At 45.4% G+C, this 23,332-nt stretch overlaps 2 protein-coding genes across 8 annotated transcripts in view; one reads left to right on the top strand and one right to left on the bottom strand.

Moving 5' to 3' along the window:
- Positions 1–15,721, bottom strand: part of LOC109496442 (translation initiation factor IF-2-like) — a 44,634-nt gene extending 28,913 nt beyond the window's left edge. The window contains exons 1-3 of one of the 7 annotated variants that reach the window (XR_006590862.1): positions 14,922–15,178; positions 14,357–14,601; positions 13,781–13,912 (exon numbers count right to left, since the gene is read on the bottom strand). Coding sequence is in view for 1 of the 7 variants with exons in the window: in XM_045047255.1 (XP_044903190.1) it covers positions 14,930–15,694 (765 nt within the window). In the remaining 6 variants the exon portion in view is untranslated. Of the gene's footprint in view, positions 1–3,879; positions 4,332–13,652; positions 13,913–14,356 lie in introns of those variants that run through there. The other 6 variants (XR_006590876.1, XR_006590855.1, XR_006590837.1 and 3 more) reach the window with 6 other exon arrangements.
- FLT3 (fms related receptor tyrosine kinase 3) overlaps positions 15,576–23,332 on the top strand; it is a 76,742-nt gene continuing 68,985 nt past the window's right edge. The window contains exon 1 of the mRNA XM_023250335.2: positions 15,576–15,735. Within this exon, the coding sequence (XP_023106103.2) occupies positions 15,693–15,735 (43 nt within the window). The 5' untranslated portion in view covers positions 15,576–15,692. The remainder of the gene's footprint in view (positions 15,736–23,332) is intronic.

Genomic DNA, 23,332 nt, shown 5'->3' with positions numbered 1-23,332 from the left:
AAGATTTCGGAGGATTTCAAGGTGTAACCACAGAAATGGGCTGATAAATTGTGATCAAAGTTGTTGGCAGCAAGGGTGTCTCTTCTTGGGGGGCGGAGTTAGATGGGTGTATATCATAACAATGGTTGGGTGAAGGGGTGCAAATGAATGGGGAGAGTGACAAGATTGGATGGGGAAAAGGGGGGGAACATCCCCTCAACCTGACTCAGGGAAGAGAAAGCTGGACAAGAGACTGCAGTTAAAAAGGGGTGGCAGTGACTAAGAGGAAGTGGTAATATACTGGATTTTCATTTCTAACAAAACCAACCCTGACTTGATGATCAGCCACATAACAGAACGGCCTGTGTGAATTATTCTGGAAGGTGTACCCAAGGCTCTCACCTTCTGATGCCAAATCTATAACCTGTGACCCTAGATGTATATCACGGTCAGACCGAGTTTCTCTCTCTCTCTCTCTCTCTCTCTCTCTCTCTCTCTCTCTCTTTTAATTTTAAAGAGAGAGAGAGAGCAAGCAGGGGAGAGAGGTAGCAGGAAAGGAGGAGAGAATCTTGGTGTCAGATTCAATCCCACAACCGTGGGATCGTGACCTGAGCTGAAATCAAGAGTCCGTAACTCAACCTACTGAGCCACCCAGGCGCCCTTCAGACTGAGCCTCTCTTAGAGAAGTAAACATGCAATGCTGGGAAGATATAAAAATAAGTTTTTAGATGATAAGAAAAATGACGCCAAATTGCGATGTTTAATATTTTTGTGCCTGTATTATAAAAGTTTTGTAATTCATGATTTGAGACACTGGACGTATTTAAGAGAACCTGACACGTTAGATTTATGTTCTTTGTATGTTAACTAACTAGCATTTAAATAAAAATTTGAAAAGAAAAAGATTTATGTTTTTAAGTGAAATACTTAGAAATATTTAATTAAATTTATAATCAGTATTTTGGCACTTAAGGGAATCTGATTATTAAATCTACAAGTTTTGCCTCATTATTCAGGCAAATACTCCTTAAATGTTGAGAAAGTTTGATCACATTTTAGCAGGTAAAGGATAAATATACTAAATGTGTGACAGTTTGAAATGTCTAAGAAAGTTTGGCAAACACGTTAAGTGTTTAGGGAAATTTAATAAGAAATTTATAATTAATAATTTAAATTTATAAGGTGATTGAGTATTAACCAATAAAAAGCAAAAATGAGTGTTTTAAATTTCAAGACAAACTATATTAGATTTAGAAATAAGATGTCTAAATTAAACTCAAAAGCTTCAAAAAACTAAGTTCAAAAATTTGTGACCATTACTTAGTATTTTCTTTTCTTTCTTTTTTTTTTTTTTTTTTAAAGAAACCTCTATACCCAACATGGTGCTCGAACTCACAACTCTGAGATCAAGAGTGGCCTGCTCTACTGACTGAGCCAGCCAGGTGCCCCCATTACTGAATATTAATTAAAAATAAAAACAGCTATAAAATGCCAACAACATGGATTGGTTACATAAATTATGATCCATCAGTATAATGAAAATTCTAACTATTACAAATCATTTTGTAGAAAAATCAATATTGACAGCATTTGATTTTTTAAAAAGCGAGCTATAAAAGTACGTATAAAATGATCCCTTTTTTTTTCTTTTTTAAGATTTTATTTAAAAAATTTTTTTAACGTTTATTTATTTTTGAGACACAGAGAGATAGACCATGAATGGGTGAGGGTCAAAGAGAGGGAGGCACAGAACCCGACGCGGGGCTCGAATCCACGGACCGCGAGATCATGACCTGAGCCGAAGTCGGCCGCTTAACCGACTGAGCCACCCAGGCGCCCCAAGATTTTATTTTTAAGTAATCTTTACACCCAATGTCAAGCTCGAACTCACAACCCCAGGGTCAAGAATCGCATGCTCCATCAGTCTGAACCAGCCAGGCAAGATGATCCTGTTTTTAAAAGGATTTTTTAGGGGTGCCTGGGTGGCTCAGTCAGTTAAGTGTCTGACTTCGGCTCAGGTCATGATCTCATGGCTCCTGAGTCTTAGCCCTGCCTCGAGCTCTCTGCTGTTAATATGGAGCCCACTTGGGATCCTCTCCCCTACTTCTGCTCTTTTCTCTCAAAACTAAGTAAACATTAAAAAAAGTGTTTTTTAAAAAATCTCTGTATACAAAAACCCACAAAAAAATCTACGTATACAGGAGCGCCTGACTGGCTCAGTCTCCAGTGCATGTGACTCTTGATCTCAGGGGTCATGAGTTGGAGCCCCACACGGGGGTAGAGTTTACTCAACAACAACAAAAATCTATGTATATATACACACGCAGAAGAAAACCTGGATAGACTAACATCAAATTCATAATAGTCACTAGTTAGTACTTGCGTAGGAGTGTGTACTTTACCTTTTTTTTTGCTTAGACGTGTATACTCCTAGAAATAGAATATTCTTTTCCAAAGAGAAAAAAATTAAAACAGAGGTAATGGTACAGGAGTAGCAGTGGAGAACCACGAGAATGTCCACATTCCAGGCTCCGCCATAAAGGAAATTGGGGGGAATAAACAGCATCTGAGAGCGCTACAGAGGATACAGTTTCCCTGAGCGGAAGCCAGATTTCCGGGCCCACAGGTGGAGGGAATGTTTCGTAGAGAACTGACCACACTTGTCTCTGTAACTCTGTTATGCCAGGCGTGTGTTTCTATTAAAGCCCTAATCATGCTGCAGCGCAAGTATTTTTTAGGTGACTCTGAACCCATATTAGATGACATGCCTCTTTAATTGTAAGAACTGTCAGGGCGCCTGAGTAGCTTGGTCATTTAAACGTCCGACTCTTGGGGCGCCTGGGTGGCTCAGTCAGTTAAGCGACCGACTTCGGCTCAGGTCATGATCTCGCGGTCCATGAGTTCAAGCCCCGCGTCGGGCTCTGTGCTGACCGCTCAGAGCCTGGAGCCTGTTTCCGATTCTGTGTCTCCCTCTCTCTCTGCCCCTCCCCCGTTCATGTTCTCTCTCTGTCTCAAAAATAAATAAACGTTAAAAAAAAAAATTAAACGTCCGACTCTTGGTTTCAGCTCAGGTCACGATGTCACTTTTTGTGAGTTCAAGCTCTGCATTGGGCTCTGTGCTGGCAGCATGGAGCCTGCTTGGGATTCTTTCTCTCTCCCTCTCTCTCTGCCCCTTCCCTGTCTCTCTCTCTTTCTCTCTCTCTCTCTCACACACACACACACATGCTCCCTCTCTCTCTAAGGAAATAAACATTGAAAAAAATTAACAATAAATAAATATAGGAATTGACTTCGTCACCTATGTACACCCAGTGCCTAGCACATAGAAGACATTTAGTAAGTGCTGCTTGAAACAGGGAATGAAGAATAACTATTTCTCTTATTACGTCTCCACTTGAAAACACAGGCTCCAGGGGCACCTGGGTGGCTCAGTTGGTCAAGTATCCGACTTTGGCTCAAGTCATGATCCTGCAGTTCATGAGTTCAAGCCCCACATCGGGCTCTGTGCCGACAGGTCAGAGCCTGGAGCCTGCTTCGGATTCTGCGTCTCCCTCTCTCTCTGCCCTTCCCCGACTCATACTCTGTCCCTCTCAAAAAAAACATTGAAAAAGAAAAGAAAGAAAATGCAGGCTCTGATTTGAAGACCCCCGCTACCCTCAAAAAAACCAGGCTTCTCTAAAACATCTCCTTGCCAGTTTGCCACAGTGATTAAAATTCTCCCCACTGGGGCGCCTGGGTGGCTCAGTCAGTTAAGCGTCTGACTTTGGCTCAGGTCATGATCTCATGGTCCGTGAGTTTGAGCCCCGCGTCGGGCTCTGGGCTGACAGCTCAGAGCCTGGAGCCCGTTTCAGATTCTGTGTCTCCCTCTCTCTCTGCCCCTCCCCTGTTCGTGCTTTGTCTCTCTCTGTCTCAAAAATAAATAAACGTTAAAAAAATTTTTTTTAAATAAATAAATAAAATTCTCTCCATTGAAGTAAACTTTTTTAGTTAAAGCATCATCTCCAAAGACTGTACTCTTGAACTTTATCCATTCCCAGGACTGGCGAAACGATCATGATTGTTGAAACTGAATGATGAATACATGTATCATTACATTGTTACCTCTACTTTTGTGTATGTTTGAAAATTTCTGTATTAAAAAATGTTTTAGAAACCTGTCGAAAAATTCAACAAGTAGGGATGCCTGGGTGGCTCAGTCAGTTAAGCGTCCGACTTCGGCTTGGGTCATGATCTCACGGTTTGTGGGTTCGGGCCCCGCGTTGGGCTCTGTGCTGACAGCTTGGAGCCTGGAGCCTGCTTCAGACACAGTTGGGGTGCAGTCGGGGGAGCTGACAGAATGGTCCAGAACAAATCTAGAAGGCATATTGGAAAGGGTGAGGGAAATGGTGAGAAGGGGGAAGAGGTCGCTCCTGATAGAAACAGCATCAAGACATGGAAACCAGGTAGAACGTAGTGAGGTTGGAACTCTAGTTCACTGTGATGCTAACTACGCGTTTTTTTGTGTTTTGTTTTTAAGTTTGTTTATTTATCATGAGAGGGAGAGAGGGAGAGACAGAGAAGGTGGGGAGCAAGAATCTCAGGCAGGCTCCTCCCTGTCAGTGCAGAGCCCCTCTCGGGGCTTGAACTTACCAACTGTGGGATCGTGACCTGACCTGAGATCAAGAGTCAGGTGCTTAACTGACTGAGCCACCAGGCACCCCTCTACGGGTTTATATGGATGGGTCATGGGAATAAAAATGAACCTCATAGAGGCTAAGCTGCTGTTACAAAGAGACCCCAAGATACAGTGGATTAAATACAGTCAAAGTTAATTTCTCGCAAGTAGCAGTCTAGGGGTATGTGGCTAGTCAAGGCTTCCAGGGTTGTTCATCTGAATCTTTTTTTTTTTTTAATTTTTTTTTTCAACGTTTATTTATTTTTGGGACAGAGAGAGACAGAGCATGAACGGGGGAGGGGCAGAGAGAGAGGGAGACACAGAATCGGAAACAGGCTCCAGGCTCCGAGCCATCAGCCCAGAGCCCGACGCGGGGCTCGAACTCCCGGACCGCGAGATCGTGACCTGGCTGAAGTCGGACGCTTAACCGACTGCGCCACCCAGGCGCCCCTGTTCATCTGAATCTTAAACGCCTTCCATACTGTTAACTCCACCATACATACCCATGTGGTGCATGGGGGTGGAGGGGATTGGAGAAAGAGAAATCCAAAAGTCCCCCCGGGGTCAAGAAGGAGCACACAGACCCTACGTGAACAGGTTTGCGTAGGAAGAATGTGAAACCTGTAACTAATAACTCCCTTTTCCTCTATCAGCTTCTTGGTCCTGAGCTGGGCCACTCTTTTTTTTTTTTTTAAGTTTATTTATTTTGAGAGAGAGAGAGAGAGTGTGAGCTGGGGAGGGGAAAGAGAGAATCCCAAGCAGACTCCTCGCTGTCAGCATGGAGCCTCCCCACCCTCCCGGACGCAGGGCTCAAACCCACAAGCCATGAGATCATGACCTGAGCCCAAACCAAGAGTCTGACGCTTAACCAACTGAGCCACCCAGGCGCCCCATGGGGATAATAGAGAGATAATAACAAAAAAAGCTATATTTTTATGATCTTGTCATCAAACACAAACACATTTTAGTATTTTTAAGTGTCTTTCGGAAAGTACTAGAGAAATAAAGGGAAGAAAACAAAAGTCACAGGCACTCTGCAAAAATAGTACTAGTTTCTTTCTCTCTCTCTCTCTCTCTCTCTCTTTCTTTCTCTTTCTTTCTTTCTTTCAGTTTATTTAGTTACTTGAGAGAGAGCACAAGCGAGGAAAGAAACAGAGAGGGAGAGAGCAAGAATCCCAAGCAGGTTTCACACTTTCAGTGCACAGTCTGATGCGGGACTCGAACTCACAAACCGTGAGATCGTGACCTGAGCCAAAGTCAAGAGTCGGACGCTTAACCAACTGAGCCACCCAGGCACTCCAAATGATTCCTTTCTTAACTGCAAAGGTATTTCTGCTGCTGACTCTTGACAAGCCTACAATTCTCAGTTTCTTTCTTCCTTTTTTTTTTGTTGTTGTTGTTTAAAAAACATTTTTATTGAGATCTAAATCACATGCCACCCAACTCCTCACTCATTTAAAAAGTATAACGCAGTGGTTATAGCGTATTCATAGAGCTGGGCAATCATCACCACAATCTACATGAAGAAAATTTTATGACCCTAGAAAGAAACCACAAACCCATTAACAGTCACTCCTCGCTTGCACCCCTACTCCCTCCCCCCCCCCCCCGCCCCCAGCCCTGGGAAACCGCTACTCCACTTTCTGTCTTTACTGATTTGCCTATTCTGGACATTTCCTATAAATGGGATCGTATCGTCTGTAGTGTTCTATGACTGGCTTCTTTCACGTTACCGTGATGTTTTTAAGGTACCGTGTTGTAGCACCCACCTTTCCTTTTCGTGAGCGAATAATATTCCACCGCGTGGATACACATTTTGTTTTCCTGTTCGTCAGAGAGTGGGCGTGTGGGTTGTTTCTACCTTTTGGCTACTGTGAATGAAGTTGCTAAAAACATTCATGTACAAGTTTTTGTGTGGACGTGTGTTTTCATTTCTCTTGGGTACATACCTAGGAGTGAAATCACTGGGTCGTAAAGTAACCATACGTTTAACCTTGTGAGAAATTACCCGACTGTTTCTCAGGGTACCGGCACCATACTACAAGCCTACCAGGAGTGCAGGAGGCCTCTAATTTCTCTAAATCCTCACCCACACTTGTTATTTGTCTTTTTGATTCTGTTTCTTTTGATCAGTACTTTCTGCTCTTCTCTGTAGATGGGTTATAGGCCCCAACTAAACTGCCCTTCTATGCTTTATGAGCTCAATTCTTTTTCACGCTCTACAAATTCCACACCTAGGATCTTGAGAAACTTAACAGAAGACCATGGGGGAGGGAAGAGGGGGGGAGAGGTTACAGAGGGAGGGAGGCAAACCATAAGAGACTCTTGGATACTGAGAATAAACTGAGGGTTGACGGGGGGTGGGAGGGAGGGGAAAGTGGGTGATGGGCATGGAGGAGGGCACCTGTTGGGATGAGCACGGGGTGTTGTATGGAAACCAATTTGTCAATAAATTATATTTTAAAAAATGCTGGCAAGGAAAAAACAAAAAAAGTAAAAATTCCACACCTAGGCTTTGGGCCAATCTGTGCTGGCCTGGCATGCCCACCTTCCCCCTTCCGGAGTCCCCTTCCTGTGGCTTCCTAAGGGAGAGGGGTCTAGGATGCTGTCCTCCCCTCCCCCCCCATTAGTCTCCATATTTCCCTTGCCCCCAAGGGTTGTGTCCTTTCCCCATTCCTAGATACCAAGATAGCAGAATCCCTTGTGATTTTCTTTGAAATGTAAATGGACCCAAGTTCCACTTGTCTCAGACTTCCTCTTTTCTATTCCATTTGTCTGAAGTACGTTAAGTAGCTGGGTGTTACCCTTCTTGATTTGCTAAAACGCTGCCCCCTTCCCTTCCATTTTGTTTTTAGTTCCATTATTTTATATGTTGTTGGTAATTGAACCCATGATGTTCTCCTTGAGTCTAATATTGCTTAGCAGAGTGTTTAAAACTCCCAAGATTTTGGAATCAAAACTTACTAACTTTTTGGCTTTATTGTAGTGTGATGAGAGAATATACCCTTTGCTTTTGAGATTTATTTATGTGATCCAGTGTCTGATCAAGATTTTCTAAAGTGCCAGAGAAGTCCAAAAAGGAAATATCCTCTCTGCTTCTAGGATGTAAATGTCTTGTTAATTATATTGTTCAAGTCTTCTACATTCTTGGTTGTTTGGAGTGGTTTTTTTTTGACACTTTAAGATGGGGCCAAGGAGTCATAGCCACAGGTGCCACCGTCTTCAATATTTGTCTTCTTTTCACGAACTCCTTTCTTTGAACTCTGGAATCACTCTCTGCTTCAGAATTTATGGTCTTCATTCATTCATTTAGAGTAGGAATAATGATACAACTACAGGATTGTTATCAGAATTAAATAAGATAATAGTTGTAAAGTGATTAGTACTGTGTTTGGCCATTATACTGAGACACTTAAAGCAAGGCCATGGGGGCGCTTGGGTGGCTTAGTCAGTTAAGCCTCTGACTCTTGATTTTGGCTCAAGTCATGACCTCATGGTCACGATCTCATGCTGGGTATGGAGCCTGATTAAGATTCTCTCTCTCCCTCTCATTCTGCCTCTCTCCTTCTCACTCTCTTAAAAAAAAGGGAGGGGGGGACAGGCTATGGATGCTATGGCTGAAAGTCAACCTGAATCCCAGTAGCCTCATATTACCTGAAAGACCTTGGGCGTGCCACCTCACAGATCTCAGCCTATTCATTTGTTTTAAAGCCTTCAATTTTAAGTAATCTCCACACCCAGGGTGGGGCCCGAACTCCTGACCCCAAGATCAAGAGCTGCATGTTGTACTGACTAAGCAAGCCAAGCACTGCTCTGAGCCTTGGGTTTCTAATCGGAGAAACCAGTTCCATCCCACTCCTGAATCCACAAGTCAGAAGTAACCAGTTTGCATTTTGGTGTACTGCCTTCCAGGCGTTTGGGTATCTGTATCATTTTTAAAAACCTAACACGTGTTTTGATAGTTGTGTATCCTTTCTAATGGAACTCGTAGGAGGCGTAATTTGTAATGGCCTTCGTTTTTGTGTCAATTTCTAGAAGTAACTCACGTTGGGGCGCCTGGGTGGCTCAGTGGGTTGAGCATCCGACTTCAGCTCAGGTCATGATCTTGCGGTTGGTGAGTTTGAGCCCCACATCAGGCTCTATGCCGACAGCTCGGAGCCTGGAGCTGCTTTGGATTCTGTCTCTCTCTCTCTCTCTGCAGCTCCTCTCCCTCTCTCTCTCTCTCTCTCTCTCTCTCAAAAATAAATAATAAACATTAAAAAATAATAATAAAGTAAAAGTAACTCATGTTATATTCCTTTGTAAAAACAAAATATGAAATTGCAATCTGTTTAATATAGCCATTAACAACTAAGCTGTAGAAGAATCCTATGGATTAATGTCTAGGTACTGATTTTGAAACCTATCTGCTCTGGGTGGCACTGGGCCTCCCCTTTCCCCCTAAAAAAAGATCTTTTGGAATCCTAATCCCTGTACCTCTGATCATAACCTTACATGGAGACAGGGTCTTTCTAGAGGTACTCAGGTTACAATGAGGTCATTAGGGTGGGCCCTACTCCAATATGACTGGTGGCCTCATAAAAAGGGGAAATTTGGACACAGAGGCAGATATCCACACAGGGAGAATGCCAGGCAACGATGAAAAGAAGGATCAGGGTGATACAGCAGAAGCCAAGGAACGTCAAAGATTGCCAGCAAACTACCAGAAGCTTGGGGCAAGGCATGGAACAGATTTCTCCCGCACAGCTCTCACAAGGAACCAACCCGTACCTCACCTTGAACTTGAATTTGTAACCTCCAGAACCTCGAGACAATAAATTGCTGGTTCAGCCACTCAGTACTTGGTTCAAGCAGCCTTAACAAACCAATCCATTGTCCAGATGTTGCCAAGAATTCGAAGGAGGCGATTATTCTGACCTCATCGTAGGCATTAACAGAGAACTGTCCGGGACCGCACAGTGTTGCCGTGGGAGTTTTGCGGTTCACCTGTGCGCCACCAAATTTGGGCCCTGAAAACAGTCTCCAGGGTTGTGCTCACCCAGTTCATAACCTAGTTCATCTCACTTAGGTGGGTTAGTAAAAGGACAGTAAAATAGCAGCTGGTGATGTCCAAGGGAGGATAGTGACCTTCCACCCGTTCAGGATGAGTTAACTACTCCATTATTTCAAGCTCTCTCCCCGCCACCCCCCCATCTTTTTATTACAGAAAATTTCTAACAAAAATATAATGAGCTTACGTAAGTATTGCTGAGGTTTCATATTAGTTACACAAGTCAATTTTGATTTCCCTACTCAAACCCCCCACATCAAATTATTTTCAAGGACATCTCAGACTTTACATCATTTTTTTAAAAATGTTTGTTTATGCATTTGGAGAGAGAAAGCATGAGCGAGGGAGGAGCAGAGAGGGAGGGAGAGAGGAAATCCCATGCAGGCTCTGGGCTGTCAGCACGGAGCCCGACACGGGGCTTGAACCCACAAACCATGAGCTCATGACCTGAGCCGAAATGGAGTCAGATGCTTAACCGACTGAGCCACTCAGGTGCCCTAAGGCTATAAATCATTTATTTTTTGTTTTTTTTTTAATAGCTCCTTTTTTTGTTTGTTTGTTTATTTATTTATTTTGAGAGAGAGAAAGAGCCCGAGAAAGGGAGGGGCAGAGAGAGAAGAGAATCCCAAGCAAGCTCTGCACTGTCAGCATGGAGCCTGCTGCGGGGCTCAAACTCACAAAACCAGAGATCATGACCTGAGCCGAAGCCAAGAGTCGCAGGCTTAACCGACTGAGCCTCCCAGGTGCCCCTAAATCATTTTTAATAGCTTTATTGAGATCGAATTGACATGCCATATCGTTCACCTATTTCGTGTACAACTCAACGGTTTTTAGTATATTTACAAAAATGTGCAGCCATCACTACAACTAATTTGAGAACATTTTCATCATCCCCAGAGAAACTCTATATTCACCAGCTGTCATTCTCTATTCCTCTCTCAACCTCCCGATTTTATCTGTAAATATTTCATATGCGCTTCTAGAAAGGTGGGAACTGTTCTAAAAATACATAACAATGTTATCACATATGAGCTTTTTTAAAACAATAATTATTGGGGTGCCTGGGTGGCTCAGTCGGTTAAGTGTCCGACTTCGACTCAGGTCGTGATCTCACGGTTCGTGAGTTCAAGCCCCTAGTCGGGCTCTGTGCTGACAGCTTGGAGCCTGGAGCCGGCTTCTGATTCTGTGTCTCCCTCTCTCTCTGCCCCTCCCCTGCTCACTCTCTTTCTCTCTCTCTCTCTGTCTCTCAATAATAAATAAACGTTAAACACACACACACAATAATTATTGAATATCAAAGATAAGATCAGTGGTCACATTTTCTTGACTATTCTATATTACCAGTTTGCTTTAATCAGGATCCAAATAAAATCCTTATACTGCAAACTGCAATTGTTAGATGTATCTGTTAGTTTTCTTTTAATCTATGGGTTCTTTCTTCAACTTATTTTTTTTTTCCTTACAATTTTTTATTGAAGAAACTAGGTTATTTGTTCTATAATGTCTGCTAGGGTCTGGAATTTTCTGATTATATCCTTGAACATTTACAATGTTCCACCGTCCCATGTATTTCCTATACACTGGTAGCTGGATCTAGGATCTTAATCAGAATCGATGGTTTTTGTTTGTTTGGATAAGTTTACTTCATAGGTAGAAGTGTTGTGTCAAAATTCCTTTAAATTTTTCTTTTATTGTGAAATACACCATACTTGGGGCAGTGCATAAAAATAGTTATGTAGTTTAAAAAATAGTTATATAGTTTAAATAATAATAATAATAATAAAACAAATATCCAGCATCCATCACAGAGATTTAAAAAACAATAAAATATCGGGACGCCTGGGTGGCTCAATCAGTTAACCGTCTATTTTGGCTCAGGTCATGATCTCACGGTTCATGGGTTCGAACCCCACGTCAGGTTCTGTGCAGACAGCTCAGTCTAGAGCCTGCTTCAGATTCTGTATCTCCCTCCCTCTGTACCCCTCCCTGTTTGCTCTCTCTCTCTCAAAGATAAATAAACATTAAAAAATTTCTTAAAAAAATATAGAGAATTGCCAGGTCCTTAGAAATCCCCAATCTGCCTTCCTTTTTTTTTTTTTTTTTTTTAACGTTTTTATTTATTTTTGGGACAGAGAGAGACAGAGCATGAACGGGGGAGGGGCAGAGAGAGAGGGAGACACAGAATCGGAAACAGGCTCCAGGCTCCGTGCCATCAGCCCAGAGCCTGACGCGGGGCTCGAACTCATGGACCGCGAGATCGTGACCCGGCTGAAGTCGGACGCTTAACCGACTGCGCCACCCAGGCGCCCCCAATCTGCCTTCCTTAATGAAATCTCTAATTAAATCCTTCTCTTCCTGCCCCATTCTAGAGTAAGCCCTGTCCTGATTTTTGTCATAATTATTCTTTCACTTTCTTTATACCCCTTACGAATATATTCCTAAAGAGAATATTGTTTGGTTTTGCCATGACTTGCTTAAACACCCCAACATTGTTTTTGAGACTAATCCGGGTTGTTCCAGATAACTGCAGTTCATTCATTTTCATTGTTGTATATAGTATTTCATTATATGAATACACTAACTTATTCTTTTGTAGTGGATATTTTCAGTGACAACCTATAGGTGAAGTGCTTTAATGTCATTTTTTTTTTTTTTTAGAGAGCTAACAAAAGGGTGTCGTTGAAAATATTCCATGATTTTTGAAGGAGAGGGACATATTCGTGTCATTTAAGGGCTAGAAATGTGTTTGTAAGATGAATGACCACTTATTCATAGCTATGTAGCAGCTAAGCATTATGGTGATAAGAATCTACGTAAACGACGTCCTTTTTAGGGCAAATGCAAAACATTCCATTCACCCCAGAAATATACTTCTCTCTTCTGATTTCTTTTTTCATCTCATTCCTCCTGGTTGCTTCTTGCCCTTTTAGGAGTCTCTGTGTTTTGTTTTTTAATGTTCGTTTGTTTAGAGCAAGCACACACACACACACACACACACACACACACACACACGCACACAGGGGAGGGGCAGAGAGACAGGAGAGAGAGAATCCTAAGCATGCTCTGAGCTGTCAGCACAGAGCCTGATAAAGGGCTTGATGTCATGAACCACAAGAACCTGAGCCAAAATCAAGATTCTGATGCTTTAGCAACCGAGCCATCCAGGTGCCCCTAGGAGCATCTTTATAATAGGTTTTATATCATGAGCTCTGGAACCAGAATTTCATACTCAAATACGCATAACTCGATGCATAATCTAAGGCTCTAGATAATGTACAACTACCCTCTTTAGAGTGATGCTGTGAGGAATAAACTAGGTACCATACTAGACATGACCCTTGGCACCTTTCAAATAATGTTGGGCATTATCTTCACCTCCAAAAGTTTGCCTATGTTTCATACCCCAAAATATTTCAGTCCATAAAATCTGTCTAGAATTAGTGTTTTCCACCAATTTCTAGGGAAAATCAAGTTTGCATAGAAACTATTCCTAATGTCCCTTCTCTTTTTTGTTTTAAAGAGTAAAAGTTGTTATTAAATCTCAACTCTTGAGTACATTTTTAAAAGTACAATCATATCAATTTCAGGTGCACAATATAGTGATTCAACAATTCTATGCATTTCTCAGGGCTCATTGGGGAAGTGCGCTTTTGACCCCCTTTATCTATTTCAGCCATCCTTCCTCCTACCTCCCACTCTTGGTGACCACCGGTTTGCTCTCTGTATTCAAGAGTCTGTTTCTGGGGCGCCTGGGTGGCGCAGTCGGTTAAGCGTCCGACTTCAGCCAGGTCACGATCTCGCGGTCTGTGAGTTCGAGCCCCGCGTCAGGCTCTGGGCTGATGGCTCGGAGCCTGGAGCCTGTTTCTGATTCTGTGTCTCCCTCTCTCTCTGCCCCTCCCCCGTTCATGCTCTCTCTGTCCCCAAAATAAATAAACGTTGAAAAAAAAAAAGAGTCTGTTTCTCGTTTGTTTTTGTTTCTTAAATTCCACATACGAGTGAAACCATATGGTATCCGTCTTTCCCCGTCTGCCTTATTTCACTTATTTGTGATTTGACTAATTTCCTCCCCTCTTAGGACCTCTCGCAGAGATTCCTACCTTGTGCCCAAGATTTTTTTTTGAAGGAGCAGAGAACCTTCATGAGTTTGTGTTCTTGAACAGTGCTCCATCCAAGCTGATATCCTGCAAACTTGTAATCCTCAGTTTCTCTTAAAGCTTGGAGCAATCAAGCTATAAATAAAAGGTAATGCATTCAGTCTTGGCAATTAGAAGGCTTACGTGCCCCTTTCTCTTCTCATTACCACCCTCCTTCCTTGCTTTTATCTCTTTATGTCTCCCTTACCTCGTGCCTCTTCCTCTAGGTCTGTGTGAGACCCACGACAGACACTTCACATTTGTTTAAACTTTTAATTGTGATAAAATGTACCTAATATTCACCACCTGAACCATCTTTAACTGTACAGTTCAGCAGTGTTAAGTGCATGCACATGGGTGTACAACCAACCTTCAGAAACTTTTTCATCCTGCAGAACTGAAACTCTGTACCCATCAAACAACCAACGCTCTATTCCCCCTCCTTCCCACCCATGGCACGTAACCATTCTACTCTGTCTCTATAAATTTGACTACTCTGGGTAGAGTACTAGTAAATGTAGTCTAGTAAATGTAGACTACCTTCATTTAGGTAGAATCACGCAGTGTTTGTCTTCTCGTGACTGGCTTATTTCACTTAGCACGTCCTCAAGGTTCATCCATGTACAGATATGTCTTCATGAGCCTCTTTCGCTTCTTTTGAGTATATACCCAGAAGTGGGACTGCTGGGTCCCCTGGTAATCCTATTTTTAATTTTTTTGAGAAACGACCATTCTGTTTTCCGTAGTGGCTGCATCACGGTAGACACTTGGGTTTCCGTGACGCCCTATGGGGTAAAAAATACTGTGTTCTAGACTACAGCTGTGGAAAGGATGGTCAAGAAGGAACACTGGCAATTATCAGGCTTTGCCATTAAAAGCGTGGACTTCCCGGAATGTGGAACCACATGACAAACCATTTGGTCCACTCCCCTCAGTTACAGGGGAGTAAACTGGGACTCTGAGAGGGCAAAAGTGGCTGGGGAAGGACAAAGGGCTAGTTAAGGGGAGATTTCAGAACCGGCATCCAGGGCTTTCCAATCTTCAACTCATGGCAAAGAAAATAATTTTCAACTTGAGATACTGTGCGATGAAGTACAAGAATTACGGAATGGATCATTCAAGAAGAGCCTCTGGGATGCTCTCTCGGTGTGTTCTGCTTTTCTTTCTCCGGCTGGCTTTTAGCCTCCGTGTCAACCTTGACCCCGAGCCCGCTTTTCTGGCTGCCGCTAACGACCGGGTCCTGAGCATCCTTAGAGACAGAGGGGGAGACAAAGAAAACCGGTCCGCAATGAGGATCCCCCGAGCTTGGAAATGCGACCCTCTGCTCCTCCGCGCGCCCCCCCCCCCAGAGCCGCGCGCGTGGGGCGCGGATTCAGCTGCCATCCCGGGGCCTCCAAGACCTCCCCCCCCCCCCCCGCACGAGGAGGACGCTTTCTGGTGCGGGGCCGTCCCCAGGCTTCGAGATCCGAACCACAGGGCTCGGGGACTCCCGGGCACAGAGGGCAGCTCTCCCCTGCCCAGAGCGGAGGAGCCCGCACCACTTCCCCGGCGGAACCGCGCCCGATCTCCCCCGCCACAGTCGGGGAGCCCCGGGCGCCGCGGAGCGCGGGCTGCGGACCGCGGCGGGCACGTGGGCTCGGCCGCAGCGCTGCGCCAGGCACCGGCTCCCCGCCTCGGCCCAACCTCTCGGCTCCCGCCTCGGCCCCTGCCGGTGGGGAGAGGGATCCTCCCCCCTTCCACTTTGCACCAGTCCGAGGGAATTTGCGGTCGGTGACGCGCATCCTTAAGCGAGCCACCTGCAGCGCGGGGCGCGCCGCTCTGGGCGGCATCGCAGGGCTGGGCCGGCGCGGCCTGGGGACCCCGGGCTCCGGAGGCCATGCCGGCGTGGGCGCGCCGTGGCGGCCGGCTGCCGCTGCTCGGTAAGGCCCCGCACGCCCGCTCGCAAGCCCCCGCAGCCCCCCTGCGCGGCCCTCGCCCCCCCCACCCCCCATCCACCCCGCACGGCGGCCCCGGGCGCGCGCCTCCCGGTCCCCGCCGCCTCGCTCCTCCCCGCGCTCGCTCTTCCCTCGCTCCCGCGCCCCTCCCCTCTTCGGCGGGCCCCCGCGGCCCCCGCCGGTCCACCCCCGCGGCGTCCTCCCTCCCCTGCAACGCCGCCGCCCCGGCGCGGCCCCGCGTCCCTGACGGCGGCCCGGACCCCGCGGGCGGCCTCCCGGCGCGCTGCCCGCGGCCGACCCGGAGCCGGGGCCGCGCCGCCCGCCTGCCCCCCGCGCCCGCGCCGCCGCCCGCCCGGCCCGCGCGCCGGGTTGCCGGGCCGTCCGCCCGAGGCCGCGGCCGCGGGGGTGGCGCCAGGTGGCTCCGGACGGCGCCTGGCGCGACCCCGGACACTCCGGAGTGGCGTCTTTGGCTCCTCGTTTGAGGCTACGATTTGCCGAGTGCGCTCGGAGGAGGCGAGGCGCCCGCCGTTCTCCCCCGGAGCTAGTCATCCCGAGTAACGACCCCCACCCCTGCCGAATTTCGGTGGGATCAGCGAATCGCCGCTTCGGGAATGTTATACAAGCAGGATTTACATATGAGAATATCAGCGGTCCGTGCCTCCTGTACTTGGTTTTTTTTTTCTTTTTTATCCCGGCATTAAGCCTCAAGGGGGTTTTCAAGGACTCAGCTGACTGTTCCCAAATAATCTGCTGGGTAGCGCGCAGCTGGCAATGCAAGAAAGAAAGACGAAAAAAAAAATCCCCTTTAGAGCCACCTCATCGATTTGGAAAGATGAGAGGGTCGATTCGAGTTCAGGGTGAAGGAGAGAGACGTTTCTGGGAGGCTGAGGAGCCCGGGAGCCTTGGGCCCCTGTCTGGTCCAGCAACCTTGGGACTGGCACCCACCGATGCCGTCCTGGCGTCCTCCTCTGTCCTGTGAGGGTGCCCTGTGTGTCTCCTCCAGCTCCAGAATTCCAGCATTCTAACTTGAAATCTCAGTGGGAGGTAAAGTCATTTTCATTAGAGACGTGCAGGGATTATTTCCAATGGCTTTTGGTAAAAATTAACTCAGAATTATCGAGTAGGAAATGGAAGATAAGGGAGAAAAGAGTGGGAACACAGACATTTTGCGTTTCTTAAACATTTATCTTTGCGAATTGGTAAATATGTACATTTCAAATGTATCGTACAATATGTTTTCCAGAGTCAGCTCTCTGTTGCGTATGATGTTAAGGAGTAAGTGAATTTTGTCAGTAGCATTCAGAGGCTTTCTGGAAGTACGAAGATCAGTACTTGCAACTATATTCAAGCTGCACTGAGTTCCTTTATATTTAGGAACAATCTCAGAGATTTCTACATCTCTTTCCAGATTCTTCTAAATGAGGTATAATCTGCATGCAGCCAATATGCACACGTCCCAACAGTACAGTTCCATTAGTGTTTATATGCGTATGTACCCACATACCCTTGGACATAGATTTAGAGCAATTCTAGCCCCGCCCCCTCTCAGTCAATATCCCCCAGAGGTAGCCTCCATTCTGACTTCTAATACCATCGAGTTGCCTGTTTTTGAACTGCGTGTAAACCAAATCATCCTGCATACTCCTTTAAGTCCAGCTTCTTTTATTCAATGTTGTGATCAGGAGGTTCAATCTTGTTCTCAGTAGCAATGGTTTGTGTGTGGGGTGGGGGAGGGGGAGTGTGTTGTTTTTTTTAATTTTTTTTTAACATTTATTTATTTTTGAGACAGAGAGAGACAGAGCATGAACGGGGGAGGGTCAGAGAGAGAGGGAGACACAGAATCGGAAGCAGGCTCCAGGCTCTGGGCCATCCCAGAGCCTGACGCGGGGCTCAAACTCACGGACCGCGAGACCGTGACCTGAGCTGAAGTCCGACGCTCAACCGACTGAGCCACCCAGGCGCCCCGGGGGAGTGTGTTTTAACTGCTGAGTGCTCTTCCTAAATGTGAATATACTCTACAATTTATTTACCCATTCTGTTGTTGAAGAACATTTAGGCTGTTTCCAATTTTGTATAATTAGGAGCGACACTGCTGTGAACATTCTTTTACGTGTTTTTGGTGGACCTAAACACTCATTTCTCTTAGGATGATGCCCACCAGTACAACTCCCAGATCCCAGGGAAAGGCATGTATTCAGTTCTGGTAGACACCATCAGTTTAACGAAGTGGCCCTTCTGATTTAACACTCCACTTTTGGAAGTTCCAGTTCCTCACATCTCTGCCACTCGCTGGTGTTACAGATTTTCTTGAATAAAGGAGCATAAAGTGAGAAACTTCATGGGATGACTATTTAAAAACTTTAAATTCCTTGAATCAGAAGATGTGATCCCCATTTCCCTTAGATTGTAAAGTTCTACCTCGTGAATACTGATGAAGCTTTCTAAGTACGATTTAAAGATTGGAAACGTGCTTCCCATGGCTTCATGGATACTGGGTACAAGGAGGGGGGGGATTCCAATAGTTCAGGAAGTACGATGCTGTCTCTTTCATTCGTGTCCGAAAAGTCGTGGTCAGAGCCTTGAATTACACATTTTATTGCCATCCTTTGCCCGTTTTGTTCTTCTTGCTTTATTTGCCTTCTCGTGAACTGTCAGCCTGAGGGGGGATGTTTCAGGAGCAGGTGGAGGCAGATGTGGATGCCGGGCAAAGACAGGTTTGGATTAGATGGGACACCAGACCTGATGGCCTGATGTTCAGGTCCCCTTTGATTCTAAAACTCTGGTCATACAAATTTGGATCGGCTATTCGTTTCTTCTTGGGTACTTCGCGTCTACCCATAGTAAATCATCCTTTTAGGTTGAGTTGTGAACTCTTTTCCTTCCATTAAAGAGTGGCTCTACTTTTTATAACCAAAGGGGCACTTTCAGTCAAGGGAGCGTGTATGAGAAAGAAAAACATTTTTTATTTGATAAACTTTTATTGAGCACTTATTTCCGTGCTGGGCGCAAGGGGTATAAGGATGCGAGCGATCAAGGCTGGAGGAACTTATTACATATAAATAGCTAATTCTGTTCTTTTTAAGAAATGCACGGTCAGTGCCTTTCCCCAGGAAAAGCCCTGCAGCACAAAGCTGGCTCTCAGATAAACCTTCCCACACAGTGGTTAAGGATCGCTATCTATAGATGAAAAAATAGCATACTTCAATGAAAGAAACTTTAACCAGGTTAGAATGGAAATCTCAAGACTTTTGTCCCCCAAAACTACTTAAACGTAGATATACTATATTTAATGGTTGTGGGAAAGAAACTGCGCTCGCATTGAAAATTAAACTAATGGACTGTTCCAGAGTTCAATATGGCCATGTTTTAAGGCTTGAGAAGAAGACATTTTCTAAATGGTTCTTTGAACAAAGTGTATCGACCTCACTTTGCTCCCAGAGAACATCTTTGCTCCCTTGGGGAGCTCACAGGAAGGCTTAATGCCAGCACACTCTCCCCTGTCCTTTTTGTTCCTGTCATCTTGTCATTCTTGAACGAAACTAGGCAAGCAGTGTGACAGGAGCCCCTAACATTCAGTGTTCAAGATAACAATCTTGCTGACTCTCTCCCACCTGACACTGTCTTCATCTTTGGGTAAAGATTCTGATTTGACAAAAAGCAAAGAACTTCAAAAGTATGGTATTGTATCATTTTTCTTGATTTTGAAAGGGATCTTGCAGAGAATAGGAGTAAGAATTTGGAGAAGGGGGTGTGAGGGGCTGAGAATTAGCTTAGCCTGCTTTGTCATTTGCTTTCCTTGGTCTTGCCACCCTGCTCTAGCCTTCAAATAACAGACTCTTGTGTGAATCTCACTGTAGGCATTTTGTCTGAGCAGAGTTGTTTGGCTTTCATCAGGTAACAGTGTGATCTTAAGATTTTTCCATGACTTCCAAAACAGCCTTAGCCACTTCTTAGCTAGGTAGCCATAGTCATGGGGCCAAAGGTTTTTCTCTCTTTTGGGGGCTATAGGAGATTTACACTTAGGTGACTTCATTACATTTGGTTGATACCTCCTATGGCTTAGATGGGACACCGGACCTGGTGGTCTGATGTTCAGGTCCCCTTTGATTCTAATACCATCAGTGGTCCTCAAGTGGTAAAAGCCTTTGCAGAACTCATTGATGGTCGTTAATTTGAATCATGCAATTCTGTTCTATGGGTACCAACACATGTGGAGGAAATTTAAAAATAATATAAAGTACACACACACAGTGTTCTTTTGTGGCTAGAGGAATTGCATAAGATCCTAAAAGAGGAACTATTGTTATTTTTAAGGTTAAACAGTAAAATATTTTTTCACTGCTGTCATTAGAAGTCAAATGTCCTCCAAAAAATTATTTACAGTCTATACTAAAACAGGATATTGTCGTTATTTATCTAGGCTGTTGTGTTTTGATTAGAAGATATTCACTGAATTCAGGCTTCACATGCCTTGCTGCTCGAGTTTTGATTTTCCTAATGTTAGGGATTCTGTTCTTGGAGGCAACGCAGATATATTAGGACTAACAAGACAGTTAGGAAACGTGTTCTTTACTCAGGCAGGGAATTTCTCCGCACTTGAGTTCCTCATTTGTAAAGGGGAGATAAGCAGTATCTTACTCCTTCATCATTGGATGCGTTCCTTGGTAGGCAAGTGCTTTGCAGAAAGAGCAGTATCTGAAGTCTAAAGAAATCATTAGGATTTTCCTCCTTCCCTTCTTAGACACTTTAGAGCACCGTCCATATCTCGGACTTGTATTAAGTCCCGCATAGTACCGGTTCCTGCTTTCAGAGAGCTCACAGTCTGACGTCGGGGGCATTGGCGGGAAAAGGTCAGGCATACACAAGGAGAATTGCAGTTCGATTTTGGAAATCTGCACAGAGACGGAGCCTGTAACCCAGACTGAGAAAAGAAGGCCAGGCTTCCAAGTGGAGGTCGTGCCAGAGCCGTGACTAGAAAGATAAGGAAGAGGAGGACATTCCAGGCAAACAGGGCGGCAGAGAAAGGGACCGGCCGTAAGAAACATGCAGTGGATGGAAAAGCAGGCTTCCGTCCTGGGTGGCTGAGAGACAAAGTATGAGGCCTCCAGGGTAGAGTAACTCTCCTGTGAAAAGTTGTGATTCAGAACGTAGTCTGAAGACTGTTCAGGGGACAGCTTTAAAAAAAACTTCTGGGTTGCCAGAGGCTCAGTGTGTCATGTGTAAATAGTGTTCTGATGGGATGAGGGACCTGGACTTCACAGTGTAGACCAAGAGTCTCTGGACGGAATTCACGGATCCATTGTATTCCTCATCAGGGTGTGTGGGTGTGTGTTTCGTTGTTTGTTTTGGAGAGCAGGTGAATTGCATTCATCAGGTTTTCAAAGAGGCCTGTGACTCAAGGAGTAAGTAAGCACCATTGCTCTAAGTTGTTGAGGGGTTTTAAGCAGGAGGGGGGCACGCTCTGGTGCATGTTTTAGAAAGACATTTCTGGCGTCTGTATGGAGGGTGGATATCAGACCGGCAGGCCCACGGCGGGGAGGCCAGCTAGCAAGGTGTGGGCAGTAGCCCGGGCCAGGGACGACTAGGGTTTGAAGTAGGGCAGTGGTTACAGAGATGCAGAGTTGCCTCCGGGTTTGGGAATTACCAAGAGGTTAAAATGTCAGCGCTTGGCAACTGCCTGGCTGATGGGAAGTGAGGGAGGGGGAGGAGTCAAAGAGAGCTTCTGAGTTTCTGCCTTCCACGAGAGGGAAAGAGAAAGGGGGGAGTAGGTTTAGGAAGGAAAATGGGGAGATCAGTGTGAGTTTAAGATTCCTGGGGCTGCCTAGACATGGAGCCATACATACTGAAGGGATGAATTTGAAACACATGAGCAAACCGATGGTAGTTAAAATCAAGAGAATTTGCAGAAAAAAGAGCATGAAAGGACTAGAGAGAGGACCAGACCTTAGAGCTACCCAGTTCTTTTTTTTTTTTAAGAGCTACTCTAGTTCTAAAAAAAAAAAACCAAAAAAAAAAAACACTCCTGTATGTTTCCTCTGCAGTAACAGCACTGAACACTTCTGGCCGCCAAAAGTGTGTGTGCGCGTGTGTGTGTGCGCGCGCGCGTGCGCGGGCGTGCGTGTTGCAGGGGGTGTTCCCCACACCAGGCAATTCTCAAATACCAGTTGGATGTCCTACAATTTCCCTCGTATCTGACTCTGTACACCTGGAGACAGTATCAGATCCCACAGGTTAGGGGTTCAGGTCCCCACTCTTGCCATTTCAGATGTCAATCCCAAGTCCAGGCCGTCACCGGACTTCTGAAAGGGGGCTGGAAACCTATGGTTTTCATGAGCACCGCCCCCCCACCCCCCCAGGTTCAATTAGTTTGCTACAGCAGCTCACCGAACTTAGAAAAGCATTTTACTTACTAGAGCACCAGTTTGTTATAAAAGGATCTAACTCAAGAGCAGCAAGCTGGAAGAGAGGCATAGAGCAAGGGGTGGGGGAAGGAGAGATGGGCTTCCACACCCTCTCCAGGAAGCCACGCTCTGGCCACCTCCGGGTGCTCTCCAACCCGGAAGCTCATTGAATCTCCCAGTTCAAGAATATTTGTGGCGTTTTATCAGCGGGTGGGGCTGAAAGCTCCCACCCTCTCATTACTTGGTCTTTCTGGTGATCAGCCGCATCCTGAGGCCATCTAGGGCCCCCCACCCAAGTTGCATCATTAGCATCAACTTTAGTGTGCTCAATAGAGTCCTATCATGGATAACAAAAGACTCTCCTATCAGAACATTCCAAGGGTTTTAGGTTTGTGCCAGGAATCCGGACTGGTCAAATAGATTTATTACACCACCCCAGTCCTGTCTACCATCCTCATTTACGAGGTGCGGGGAAATGGGGCCTAGAAAGGTCGAAGGACTTTCTGCAATCCAAGTAGGTGACTCTTAGAACAGGGGCTTGAAACTCAAACTTTAAAGTCTTTGCCAGCTCTCTGCTCCCCAGGAGACTCACCTTGGGGAACCTGAAAATGAGGTGCCCCGGCATTCTCTGATTTGTTTTATAATGTCTACATCCATCACACTTTCAGTGGAGAAGATTCTACTTTTACCTAAAATTTTATTTTTGATTGGTGCTAAATTTTCTTTTTCTCCACTTAGCCCCACCTCCACTCTAGCCCTGCATTTGCAAATCTTGCCACTTTGGGAACACTTTTCCAATTCCAAATTTGTCTTCATTCCTCAGACTGTGTTTAGAACTGGACTCTAGGGGGATACGCATCCGACTCTTGATTTCGACTCAGGTCATGATCTCATGGTTAATGGGTTCAAGCCCCACATCGGGGTGGCAGTGTGGAGTCTGTTGGGGATTCTCTCCCTGCCCCTCCCTCTCCCTCTCCCCCCCCCCCAAAAAAATAAATAAATAAATAAACATTAAAAAAAAAAAGGAACTGGACTCTGGGAAGTGCTACCAGGGTTTTGGAATGGATTCTCATTAAGAACTTTAATCTCCATGGCGGCCGATTCTTCCTTTGGCTTTTTTCAAAGTTGGGTCTATTAAGGTACAATTGTCCTATTGCAAATTTTACCCTTTTTGGTGTGCG

This window comes from Felis catus, chromosome A1 (assembly GCF_018350175.1).
Source record: "Felis catus isolate Fca126 chromosome A1, F.catus_Fca126_mat1.0, whole genome shotgun sequence".
Classification (NCBI taxonomy): Eukaryota; Metazoa; Chordata; class Mammalia; order Carnivora; family Felidae; genus Felis; species Felis catus.
Note: the sequence above shows the minus strand (reverse complement) of the source record. Positions and strands in the feature narration are given on the sequence as shown.